This window comes from Gymnogyps californianus, chromosome 2, assembly GCF_018139145.2.
Source record: "Gymnogyps californianus isolate 813 chromosome 2, ASM1813914v2, whole genome shotgun sequence".
Classification (NCBI taxonomy): domain Eukaryota; kingdom Metazoa; phylum Chordata; class Aves; order Accipitriformes; family Cathartidae; genus Gymnogyps; species Gymnogyps californianus.
Window position 1 is genome coordinate 8550198 of NC_059472.1, and position 13381 is coordinate 8563578.

Here is a 13381-nt window from a genome sequence, read left to right on the forward strand (position 1 = left end):
ATTTTTTTTCTAGAAGAGGCACCATTATCAGTCCATCTCCACATTCACTCGGGACTTACCGCTTTGCCATCTGCTTTCACACAGGTGCGTCTGGTGTACCACACCACGCGTGCTACTTTCTTGCTTTAAAGCCTCGCTTTATCTCGCCACACACAACCCAACCCCTGATGCCAGCAGCCCTGCAAAGCGCAATCCCCCCTGCGCGAAGCAGTTGATGTTACCCCCCTTCGAGCAGAAGCGATGCTCAGACACAGCTTCACACGTGTCTGGCTCAGGGAATGCCCCGGCCTCAAGCCGGGTAGCCCAAATGGGTCCCTAGGATCCACTTCTCTTTCGGGGTCCCCAGGGGTCCCCGAGCCCTGAGTCCAGCGTTGCCTCCGGGGATGGGGATGAGGGTGAGGGACATCGCAGGTCCCGACGCGGCCGCCCAGTCGCTCCTCCGCTGGGGACAGGCTCTCCCCGCACCCACTGCCTCCCTGCCGTGACCGTCACCCTCCTAAACACAACAGCTCTCAACAACCAGCTCTCTCCCCCGGGGATTTTACACGAGCCGCAAGCAAGCACCGAGAAAAGAAAAGCAAAACGCAAACACCTTCTGAAATGAGTAGCTTTCCCATACAGGTTTTTTCCAAAGAGGAGGGGAAGGAAAGCAGCTCCTGCCTGCGCGGACCGGGCGGCTACAAGAGATGGGGAGAGGGACAAAACAAAACCCTCCTCCTCTGCCGGCCCCGAGGCAGCGCCGGCAGCGGCACACCTGCGGGGAGCGGCCGGCGGCACCGCCCGGTCCCGGTCCCGGTCCCGGTCCCGGTCCCTGCTATGGCACGGCACGGCTCCGGTCCCGGCCCCGCACCGGCACCGGCAGCGGCGCCGGGACTGCGTGGGTCCCGGCCCCCTTTGGGCACCGCCGCCCGTCGGGGACCTGCCCTTTCCCCGCCAGCCCGCTCCCCTAACAGCCTCACTCTGGCTGCTTCGGGCAGGAATGCGTGACCTTGTCCACCTTCTTTTGCTCCACAGTACAAATAGTAGCGATAAGAGGAAAAGGGGAAAAAAAACCAAAAAAAAAAAAGAAAAAGGAAAAGAAAAAAAAAGGAAAAAAACCCACCCCACACTACAGTTTTCTGTGCAGATCCGCCTGGATGCTAAGCAGAGATGGACTCAACCCAGAGACACTTCTGCACTGTTCCCTTTCCTTTTTCCTTTCCTTTTTCCTTTCCTTTTTCCTTTCCCCTTTCCTTTCCTTTCCTTTCCTTTCCTTCCTTTCCTTTCCTTTCCTTTCCTTTCCTTTCCTTTCCTTTCCTTTCCTTTCCTTTCCTTTTCCTTTCCTTTCCTTTCCTTTCCTTTCCTTTCCTTTTCCTTTCCTTTCCTTTCCTTTCCTTTCCTTTCCTTTCCTTTCCTTTCCTTTCCTTTCCTTTCCTTTCCTTTCCTTTTCCTTTCCTTTCCTTTCCTTTCCTTTCCTTTCCTTTCCTTTCCTTTCCTTTCCTTTCCTTTCCTTTCCTTTCCTCCACAGCTCACCTTTCCCTCCTCACTCTCACATCTCCCACCTCCCCAAAGCGTACTGGTGCCCACCTTCCCACACGCACCACACTCAGCTCTCCCAGCCCACCGTGCATTAAACCCAAGTGTGTTTGCAGAAGACGAGTCTCTCCTGCAGTTTCCAAACTCACCTGCAAAATACTGCTTGTTGCTAGAATCCAGGGCAAAAGCCACCTCATCCCTGGAAGCCGGGATTAAATACATTGATTGAACCCAGATTTAGAGCCGTTTTGAACAAAAACACCACTTTGGGGAATGCAGAGCAATCCTGAACTGGCAACCTAGCCTAGGCACTCTGCCTTTTTCTCTTGGCTCTTTGGGGATTTTATTAAAGACAGATCTGACGTCAGGGTGAAGGACAAGCCCTGCATTTTTCCTCTGGAGAAACTTTTCCTGCCTTCACTTCTTCATTTTTGTGTGTGGTGTTGTCCCACCTCCTGCATTTCAGTGTATCGCCGTTAGCCAAAGGGCTCTTAAAGGGAAAGCTGCAGCGCTGTGGTCCATTGCGCTGCGATTTTAGCACGGCACCGAAATGCTCAGAGCTTACCCCGCATGTTGCTTATGGCATTCAGGCTCTTGCAACTTAGCTAGTACAGCAAGAAATGTTTGATCTGGCTTTATGGATTGTGATTAATGACCTGAGATGTATACAAATATGCACAGATGATTTATTTATTCTTTAAAAAAGATCAGCTTCATTTGAAGTGCAGAAGGACGTTTGTCCTGCGAGTGCACCCCACGGGAGGCAGTCTGACGGCTCCCTTGGGACCCTCCTCTTCACAGAGCAACCCACACAGGAAACAAAAGGAAGGACACACTATCCCCTGCCATCTGCACATCCCTTCCGTGATTTTGGTGGAGTGTATCAGAGTGTGCATCAGCTCCTGGGCCCAGTTATATTTCTATCCTGTGCCAGTAGCGGGCATAACAAATATTGCCCAGGTACATGGGAGTGCAAACCCCGCTCTGAACGGAGCTAAACTCTCTGATCACCTGTATCCCTGTTAATGTATACCCTGATTTTAGCTGGGTCATCTCTGATGTGTTTTTCTCCTTTTACCTAGGCACAGGCACAGTATTTTCCCTCACCATTCTAAATCTGAATTTGAAAGCATTTAAAGTCTCTTTCATCCTTAAACTGAAATAGAATAGTGTAAGGAAAATGAGTGCTTGCAAAGGGAAGAAAAATCCTATTAAACAGCTCTACAGGTCTTAAACCCAAGAAAGAGTGGAGACATGGGCTAAAAGAGGTGTCAAGGTAAATTTAAAAGTAGGCAAACCCTCCTGCTTGATGTGGCTGGCCGGGCAGTGATGGGTGGGTGAACACTAATGGCCAAACTAGAAATGAGATGGTGCTTTAACCTCTGCTCAGCCTTGGCTACCTTCTGTAATTCAGGTGTGGGTCAGGTTGGGGTGAGCCCCCCCCAGCCCCCCCCCAGCAGCCATCCCAGCCCTCCAGGGGAGCTGGCACTGCGGTGGGGTTTGCTCCCCGGACCCGGCATGGCTGAATGCTCAAGGCTGCGGCTGACAGCGAGTGGCGAGGGGCGAGCGAGGAAGCTGTAGTCCAGTAACGTGTATTCTTGCAGTGACTTTCATCCCTTCATGCTGTGTGACACGGCACGGGCAGTTTCATGGTTTTACACCAGCTGGACCAGGGAGCTCTGAAAGGACCAGACTTTTTGTGTGACAGTCTGGACACCCGGCTGCCCTGGGAAACGATTCAGCCAGAGCTTGGCTGCAAAACAGAGGAAATGCCACCTCCTGTCTTCCTCCTCCAGCACCTTCACCCCTACCACAGCCTCTTCCCAGGACATACCACCCTGAAGACCAGGTTGGGGATTGTATTTTCTGTCGGGTTCCTCCAGGGCTGTTTCTGTTCTCCTTCCTCTGTATCCTTCCCTCTCTTTCCTCACTTCCTCCTCTGTTCATTCATTCCACCTCTCTATTTCAGTATTTCTCTCTCACCCCTCTCTGTCACCAGCACACATCCTTCATCGTACACCAGCAATACCCAGTCACAGGCACTCTCTTTCTCTGCTGAGGAATCTAGAAAGAAGCCTGCTATCTTCACGTCACCTGGGTGGTGTTCATCTGCACATGGCTACCACTCAGTGCCTGGCTTTGGGGTCCAAATCCTTGAATACTTTGTGAAATGAAAAGAGCATTTTGAGAGTACAATTTCTCTGACCTAGGTGAGAGAGTCTCTTAAAAAAAGAGGTGAAACTAAATGGATTAGCCTAGGGTAATAGGCTTAGATGTAAAGTAGGTGGCTAATACCTTGTACAAGTCATGCTTGCTGGCTTGGAGCTGAAGGGGCCATGCTAGCAGTCCTAGCAAAAGTAGCTTTGCAAATGGAAGAGGAATAAGAGTTCAAAGCTCCTGGGTTATCAGACTACAAAATCACAGGAAAGAACACTTTAGAAATGACACTAGAAATGACAGTGTGTTGTTTTTGGCTTTTTCCCCCAAAATATTTGGTTATCTCACTCTCTTTTGACTATTTCCCCTACATATTTCATTCCCCTCAGTGAATTCCTTAGCTAATGCTGTGGTCAAGTGTGTCAGCAAGGATGGAGTCTTTGAGATGTGGACGTCTGGCTGCTTGCAGCTCCACAGCTCATCTCACATCGGTCGTGGGAGTTTGTCCTGTGGTGATCATAAACGAGACACTCTGTCTTAACTTGGATGAGACAGGGATCAAGGAGTGGGCCTGCAGCTCCAGGGCAGGGGTGCTGAGACATCCAGCTGCCTCAGCAGCCTTTCTGATAGCGATTCCTGTGTGGATATGGCACATCGATGCTCTTACAGGCGTGACTGGGTGTAAAGTTATTCCACTAAGTCTCAAATGACAGGGACATTTAGGCTCTTGTTTAACTCAGTGATGGCAGGAGCCCACACCTTGGCTTCTGCTTCTGGGAGCTCTCAGTTCCCTCTAAGGATGACGTTGCTAAAAGAGATCATTGCAATCCTGTATCACCCTGGCTTAATCCTGGGGAGTCTTGTACTGACCCCAATAAATGGAGGCTCTAAAGACACTTCTCTGTCTAGTTCAAAGACTTAAATTCAATTTAAGATCTTCAAATGATGGAAAATCCACTTCATGTTTTGGTGAGTTCAGTTACATTCACTATTAAAAGTTTGTGCCGTATTTTCAGTCTGAGTTTGCTGGTTTAATCTTTCTGCCAATGTCTGCTTGGCTGATGAGAATGTTGGACCTTCTTCCAACATATAAACATGCAAACGTTCAGTAAATCACTCCTGACTCTTCAACAAAACAGGGAAGCCACATTGCTTTTAAGTCTCAGCGTCTAATTGGTTTTCTGGACCTTGAAGCAATTTTATAGTTTTAATGACTTTTGTCTCTTTACCTTTCACCTTCCATGGACATTCTGTCTGTGAATGCAACTATCCATCACTCTGCAGTCACGCCATCCACAGTGAACTGGAAACAGGTAGCACGCCCCAGTGCAAACTAGCTCTGATTCTGTTAGCCTAACACTTCAATATCACTCCTTCCTCAATATGTCCCTTAGGCCTCTCGGCCACATAAACAGGTTTCTCAATTTGACTCCATTTTACAGCCTTTTTAGACTAAATAAACTGGGAAATGGATTGATTTATTTTACGCTGTTTGATGTGCCTGACACTTTTACTGAGGGCTGTAGCTGGCCAAAGAACACAGGGACGGCTAAGAACAGAAAGAGAGTTGAGGGAGGATGGATGCTGCTCTTGCTTGCAAATGTGTGGCAGGAATAGCTCCTTGCCTGTAGCAGATTTACCCTGTAATAAGTGAGATCAGAGTCTGCCTACAAGTCCAAGGGAAAAAAAGAGCACCTTGGAATTTCCTGACTCATAAAAGGTAAAGGCTGAGTCATGAATCTGGCTGTTAAACAAGCCAAACAAGTAGCTGTGTTAGTTTTCTATCAGAGTGCCCTTTTTTCTGCCTTGCTGCATGCCGGGGTGACGGAGGAGGCACCCCTTCCGTGCAGGATTTGCCTGCTGAATAGCAGGGGCCCCGCTGGGCCTGCCGTCAGCAGGGAGGCTAGGAACCTCACCAGCTTCAGGAGGCACATACTGGAATGGGAAGAAGGGAGGTAGGGGAGTCAAACTGCACCATCTATTATTGTTGTTATTATGACTACTTAGGTGGTGGGAAGGAGAGTTACATCAGCCTGGCCCTTTGAAATATCAAAGAAGCTTTAGAAACAAGAGTATGAAAACATCTGGTTTAGCTGACTCTTGATAACATCAAGCATCTGAGCACTCAGCCAGCCCCACTTCAACACAGGTGAATATCTCATTTCCACAGAGTTACTGGCCTTTGCCGACGACACTTGACACCACAGAGTGCAAGAAGCTGCAATACAGCAGAGGGACTCACTCTTTTGCTGTCTAAACAGTCTTTCCAAAGAAGATGGACAGGAATCACGATACGGATAGAGAGCCAAAAGCTCCTTTGCTCCTCTTCAGCCTTGTATCCCTGGTACCATGATGCAGAAGGTACCAGCGAGGAGCTAATGTGGTAAATCCACCACTGGATTCCCTCAGTCCCTTACAAAATGCCAGGTGTAGGGAGGTACCTTGAAATGTTATTTAACCCAGGTTGCCATTCCTGAGTAAGTATGCACAATGCTGTGTGGCTTGCACTCCTCTTGCCAGCACACTTGTAAGGCTGATAATACACTCAACAGCTAAAAAGAAAATCAGCTAGTTCAGGTAAACCAGCCTGACTGTCAGCACTCCAGGACTGAGTGATTATTTCTCCAAAGAGCTGGTATAAATCAGACACGGGTGAAGCTGCAGCTAAGTCTGAAAAATGGAACCTTCAATATTTAATTCATTCATGCAGCCCAAACCATTTATATTTCAGTGAGAATACTGCCTTTGGGGAGACATGACTGTGGTTTCATTCCCCATAAATAGACTCAGATTTATTAGGACAGGTCTTCAGCTGGTGTCAATCTGTGTGACTCTGTTGATTTCAGCAGTATTAATCTGGCTGACAGCGGCCGAGCTGTTCCACTGTGAGCTAAAACATGAGGGTTTGAATGACAGTAGCAAAAAACCAAGCCATTAAAATACTAGTTTCTGTAAGTTCCCCTTTAAAAATTGTAGATCTTTATATCAATTTACAAATACGTATTATATTAGATTTCAATTATTGATGCCAGTAACTTCAGATATTGTATTTTCTTCATTGCCCTCAAAAGCAATGGCCTGCCTATTGTGTTCATCTATTCTTAAATTCTCATAATTTTTCTTTTGGACATTTATGCGGCTATTATGTGGGCAAAAAAGATATTCTGATGCTTTTGAACCAGTACGAGGCATTTGTGACAGCAGCAACAGTACTCTGGGGTATCCAGTGTTTTTCCTGAGCAATTGTCTGTCTCTGTATCTGCTCTCAAAAACCATCAGTTTCTTAATTAAAGCTTTCAAACAGAACTTAGAATAAAAAAGAAAAACAAAACAAAACAAAACAACAAGCCATCACACAAATAAGATGCCAAGCTCTGAGAATAATTAATAACCAAAATGAACAGGCTACAGAGAATCAGGAACCTGCCAGAAATATGAACAGGCTCTGATAAATCCTTGCTGTAGAAAAGTAGTCTTCTGGAAATAAAGATTTACATCATATTTGCTAACCAATAAAGAAGCTGGATTAACAACACATATTGAGTCTGAGCCTCAGCTGGTATAAAACCAAAGTCCTTAGAGTTGCATTGATTTGTGGCATTCATGAGTGCAATGCATTATTCATAAATATTAGTTCAACTATTTGAACAAATGCGGGAAGTGCAGGGGAGGAATTAACCTTTGGGTTTGCCTCCTGTAGATGTTTTTCTTGATGCACATGAGAAGAGAGAAAAATATATTGACTAACAAACTATGAAAGGATGAAGAACTCCAACAAATATTGCACACATTCCTGAAGCAGCACAATCTGCTCCCTTCATAGGTTGGCCTGCTTCATATCATGGTCTCCTTGACAAGTAATTTTATGACATGCTCCAAAAAATGACTTCACTCACTGCGGATAACATGCACACCCTGGTATTTCTATTCTCTAGATCAGTGACTACAGAATTACACAACTGTTCATTCAGCTGGGCCTTTTTTCCTTCTACTAGTGCAGCAATATTCTCCAGTCTCTGGGATGGAGTTGGCTAAATGAGGAGGGAAATCTCTGTTCTGCTGGAAATTCACTGTGGCCAGTGTCATTGCTCCCAGTTGGGTCTAGGTAAGACCGGAATCAGATCTGACCTTCTCAATCACACACTGAGGCTTCCCAGCCCTGTAAATATGTCAGTGAATTTCCAAGATTGGGTTAGATTATACATATCTTTTGTTGGAAAAAAAAAAACCAAGCCAATGAAATTGCATTAAGTGTAAAAGAATGAAGGCTATAAAACATAACCATCTCGTATCTCAGGTGGGCTTGTTTTTCTGTTGGAAAGTAGGTCTACCCTTCTAGCCCATGTGTTGTTTTTAAAGTATTTTGTTAATAAATGCAGAAAAATAATTTTTTTTCATATTAAAGAAAATAAGAAAGAAACCTTATGAGATGGTTAGAAAAGTTATGAATAGATCCCCAAGAGATCAAACCTGTTTGAAACATGAAATATTCAAGGACCAATTTTCCCTCTATGGCCCGAGTATCCAAATTCTGCATTCTAACTCTGGTAACGTTTTATTCAAAGTTTCCTTTGGTGTTTGGTTAGTAAATGTTTCTCTTTCAACAGAGCTGCTTTCAGTCTCTGTTTCCTGGGGAAATGGAGCTTATGCAATTGCTTCGTACGTGTTCGTGTCTGTCTGTCTGTGTCCCTTTGCAGTAGTTTTTGAGCCTCTTGGCCAAAATCAAGCCAAATTTGACAGAAAGAGAGATATCTCACCGACAATCACATTCCTGCGCATTTTGTGAAAAGAGGCACCGAGGAAGAAGAGAGAGGCCACAGGAGTATTACACCTTTGGGAAAAGTGGAGGGTTTACTCACGCGCTATTAGACGCCAGAGAAGCCACACAGCTGAGACCTCTCAGATGGCCGACTGCAGGAAAACAACTTCAGCTGGAGTTTGCAGTCAGCCACCAGACACAAATCTGTGGGGAAAGCGGCTTTATTGATGTAGTGCTCACAAAAATGCTGCTACTTTAGGCACACGTAGTCCACATGCTCTCAAGTTCTCATCTTTTTTTATTTCTTGCAAGCAGCACTTTAAGCTTCCTCTCCTCCCAGCCCATGCCAATATTTTTCCTTAATTTAGTCTCAGTTATAAAAGCAAAAAGGGTGAAAACAAAGGTATCCATTTTCACACTACCACCTTAGGAAGTAAAATATTAAGTCTGTCACAAATTCTTCCCTGGACTCTTTCAACGTGCAAGGATACCATCACCTTCCAGTGGACATAGAGTGATTCTGCCTCAAGAAGGTGAATAAATTGAGGGTCTGATATGGGCTGTTTTAGAGACCTCAGCAGAATGAGGTCTCAGCTATGGAGAGCATTCAGGATATACGCGTTTTTATTACCATTGATAATTGCATCTGAAGCATTTAAAAAAGATTATAATGAAGATAATAAACTACTTTTCCATGCCCTGGAGGGTGTTCACCACAATGCCTGCTAGCCTTTGTTATCAGTTTTACAAAATTGGGAGCATTATGATTTTGTTTCCTGATTTCATTTGGAGCACCGTTGTTTGCCAACCCAAAAGACACAGTCCCGAGGCAAAGAAAGGGAATGGGGCATGGGCCGTGATGTACCACACCTGCAGTGCCAGAGCAGGTCACTGCCCCAAGCTCTGCTGTTTGTGATCAGTGTCCACCTTGCTCCATCCCTGCCTAGTGTGATAAAACTTTCCACCCTCTCCTGGACAGAGGGCACCACACAGAGTAATCACTGTTTCCTTCTGGGCTTATTTTTCCTTCCTCTTCCTCCTGTCAGCCTTTTGGGGCAGATGGGATGATACAGACTTGTATTCAGCCTGAGGGAAAAGGAGAAGAACAGGCTGGAACAAGGGCCTGAGCCCACATGCTCAAGGGAAAGGTTGGTGCAGTTGATGTCTACCTTGATCCAGCAAATACTTTTCTTCTTCATCAAGTAATAAAATGGTTTCACGGGTTCTGGCAGTACTTCTTTCCCTTTAACATGGCTTTGGTCCATCTCCCTTTAATCACGCTTGAAATTGTTGAGTCCCTGAGGAACTGCTGGGCTGCACGTGTTCAGACAGGACAGGCTTCCCAAAGGGAATTTGGACAAGGAGGACATATTTTGGGACACTGTATGAGACAGGCACAGCATAGGAGTGGGAAAGGAAAAGGAGAAGATCCCCGCATGGGATCCACAGCACCGTGCTCCTGAGGCTGCATTAGTTATTCCTGGTTTTAAGCATCGGAAAAATATACAGAGGGTAAATCCTGTATCCCCCACAATCAGCAAAAATTGAAAAGCATCCAGTTTCACTCAGATGGTTGCACATATTATTCGTAAGCTGGAACTCAATTTGACATTAGTAGCACCATTAGATGCCGAAAATGAAAACTCTTCACCATGCTCCACAAAGTCATTTTCTGCCCTAATGCCGTCACGGTACCCACTCCTTACTTGACAAGGGAAGTTTGTCGACTTAAAGTCCCGAAGGGACCACCTTGACTTTGGATATCACAGGTTGAGGACTTTGGGGGCTGATTCCAGTGAATCAAAGGGCCTTTCTCACTCTGTTCCCACTCCAGCAGCTTTTTTTGGTTTAGCTGTTCCTTTCTACTGGGTCACAAGGTGTAGTCTCAGGACTGTTGTTTAGGGCCTATCATAACACGGTTTCAATCCCTGAATAGTGCGTTCAGGCTGCAATACAGTGGGAACAATTTTAGCTGTAGTGAAGCCGCTCCCTCTGATCCCGTAGGGTCCTGCAGCTCTGTGCAGGCTGGTTTCCATTACTCCCACTCACTCTGACTCCCTGAACTCTGTTTGGTCCATCACAATATGACTGACACATTTCAGATTGTCCTTTGGGGCGTCCCACAGAAACACCTCTCAGAACAAATGCAAGTGCTCAGTTTTAAAGGAGGAAACTAGAATTTCAAGCACAAGTGGTCACTTTTGATCATTAAGTTCTAGCTTAATTTGGCAAGCTCTTTCTGCTGCCTTTTGAAGCCTTATCTGTTTGCTTTTTCAGTCTCAAATGCATTTCTCTGGCATGACGTCCCTGGTTCCTGGTGGCAGCCCTTGAGGGACTGGCTGGCTGCACTCCCAGCACCTCACAGAGCAGGATTCAGCATGGAGCCAGGAAAATGCACAGTTCGCCCCCATGACTGAGACACCACAATGCCCTTGGGGGGTAGATAGTTTCCTTTATTTTCAGTTACTTCAAGTTGTTGCAGGCCATGGAGGCGAGGGGTTTCCCAGGAAAGCCACGCTTCTCTTTCTTTGCACAGTGGGGACTGTTGTCCTCATCTTGTGTCACCTCCCAGAGGCGCCTTAGGAAGAAAAATCTCTGACCCATTTGAAGCCTCAAGGTGGATGCTGAGACAACAAGCAAGGTGGCCAGCTTAGGAGAGCTTTCATGTGTTAAAAGCCTCTTGGCTTTATTTATTCACCATGTGCTGGCTCAGGGTCCTTGAAATGTGCCTGGGGAAAGTGTTCACCCAGGTGATGGAGAGGGCCTGCTTCCCTCAGGGTACCAGTGATGGAGTGCAGCTCCTGGCAAGGGACCTCCTTGGGTGGGAGCCATCACAACCTCTCTCCTGCCTCAGGAGCCCAGGCTTATTGTTTTTTGGAAAAGGGAAGGGCCTGGGCTGAGAGCAAGGCCAAGGCACTGAGCCTCTAGTGAGCAAACTCAGGAGCTGAAGAAGAAAAATGGGAGGGGGAAGGAGGCACGGGAATACATCCGAGGCACAGTCAGAGGGCTGAAAGAGACTCAAGGGGTCCTCTCATATCTCCCCTGCCCCAAGGCACAAACTGCATTAACTAAACTCTTCCTGACAGATGTTTGTCTAACCTTGTCTTCAGGGAGCAAGACTGCTTCCCTCTACCCACTCTGCAGCAACCTATTCCAGGCATTCACTGTCCTCAGAGTTAGAGAGTTAAGCCTAATGTCTACTTTAAATCTCCCTTGCTGCAGTGTAAGTCAGTCCACTGTTCCTTGGGCACACTGGAGGAATTATTTTTTTCCTCTTCGTTGCAGCATTTAACCAGTTTAAAGACAATACGCATTTCTCCACTGAAGCCTTCTCTCCTTCCCCAGTTCTCCCACTCTTTGCTCAGACATCATAATTTCTTGCTCTCCCTGTAACCTTTGAGGTGCTCAAAACCAGGACTAGCACTGGGACTAGACAGAGACCTCCTGTTTACACTTCCTAGAGTTCATTTACTTCCCCCTTACTTCTTCTTGACCTGCAATCCCTAGATTACTTCTGCAGGAAGCCACCTATTCCCACCATGCTGGTTGCTCCCACTGAGATGAATGACTGCCAAGCCAAAACAGGCCATCACCTGAATGGCCACAACCCTGTTGTTAGCATTTGGGAAAGCAAGTCTGGTTGCCACTGCAGCAGAAGAGGGAGGATGTCTGCGACATCAGTTAAATCTGCTGGTATAAAATGGTTGACAACAGAAACAAAATCTCAACAGCAGCAGTAACCACCCTCAGATATGCCCTGGCAGAACCAGTAACCTGCAGGGTTAGTTTTCCTATGGCAGATGCATGTCAATCCTGTTCCTTCATCCTTGGAGAAAAAACAGTAAGTCAGTGTTGTTGAGGAGCCTGAGCCAACCCCATGCCTACTGTCGTCCTGAACTCTTTTATGAACTAACTATTTCAGAGGATCTCTGAAGGATCTTTTCTTTTCAAACCTTGACTTGTATCATCAGCAGATGTAGCTCCTATGTGCTGCTGTCCAAGACAGGAAGATTTTGAAAGACCCCAGACTACATCCCAGAGCCCCACTCCAGCTATTCGCCCAGGGCAAGAGAGCAGCACGGATAACCCCCACTGAGGATAACTCTCCTACCAGATAGCCATCCACACTACAGGATTTAATCTGAGCTAGATTCCCTTCTCACTTGAGCAAATTTCGTGTGAGAGAGATAGTGCCAAAAGTCTTACTACAGTCAAGATGAAATCACACCACAGCAACTTCACCACCTTCTACGGTACATACTCTGACTCCCACATCCTCAAGATCTGTCACAAATCTGGTGTTCTTTTAATCATGATTTGTTTTTAACCATCACATGCTTGGTGTTGCTAAGCTCCTTCTGATCTTCAAAGTGTTCAAAAATGGTCTGTTCCACTTGTTTCAACATTTTTCTAGGTGTTGAAAGTATGCTGATTGGTTGATAATTCCCTAGCTCTTCCTTTTCCTCCACATCAATAGACCCATATCTGCCCTTTTCTCTCCCTCTTAAGTCTCACATATGCTTCAAGACAGTGGCTAGCCAGTTCTCTGATTTGAACAAAAAAATCTGTCTTTTCAAAGAATTCCCTTAGCCTGCCTTTTGCTTATTGTAGACTGAATTCCTCCTTCCCAGTCATTGGTGTTAGCATATTAGTCATTGGCTCATAGCAGTTTTAGTGACGGCTGGTAAGCGAAAGGCACTAACCACTTCAGCCCTCCAGGCATTATTAGCTTTCCTTTCTCCCTAAGTGGAGGACCAGCTTCTTCCTTCATCTTCTTCTTTCTGCTGAAATATTAATAGAAAGCTCTTTGTTACCTTTCATGTCCCTTGCTAGTTGTATTTCATTCTGTGCTTTGGCCTTTATGATTTTGTCACTACATGCTCCAGCAATTCTTTTATATGTATCTTTAGTAAACTGACCTACTTTCCACTTCTTGCATGTCCTCATAGA

General features: G+C 46.1%; 1 protein-coding gene across 4 annotated transcripts in view; it reads right to left on the reverse strand.

Moving 5' to 3' along the window:
- Positions 1-1844, reverse strand: part of CCN4 (cellular communication network factor 4) — a 36014-nt gene extending 34170 nt beyond the window's left edge. For all 4 annotated transcript variants that reach the window (XM_050892565.1, XM_050892563.1, XM_050892564.1 and 1 more), the window contains exon 1: positions 1665-1844. In XM_050892565.1, the coding sequence (XP_050748522.1) occupies positions 1665-1712 (48 nt within the window). In that variant the 5' untranslated portion in view covers positions 1713-1844. The remainder of the gene's footprint in view (positions 1-1664) is intronic.
- Positions 1845-13381: the final 11537 nt, after the last annotated feature.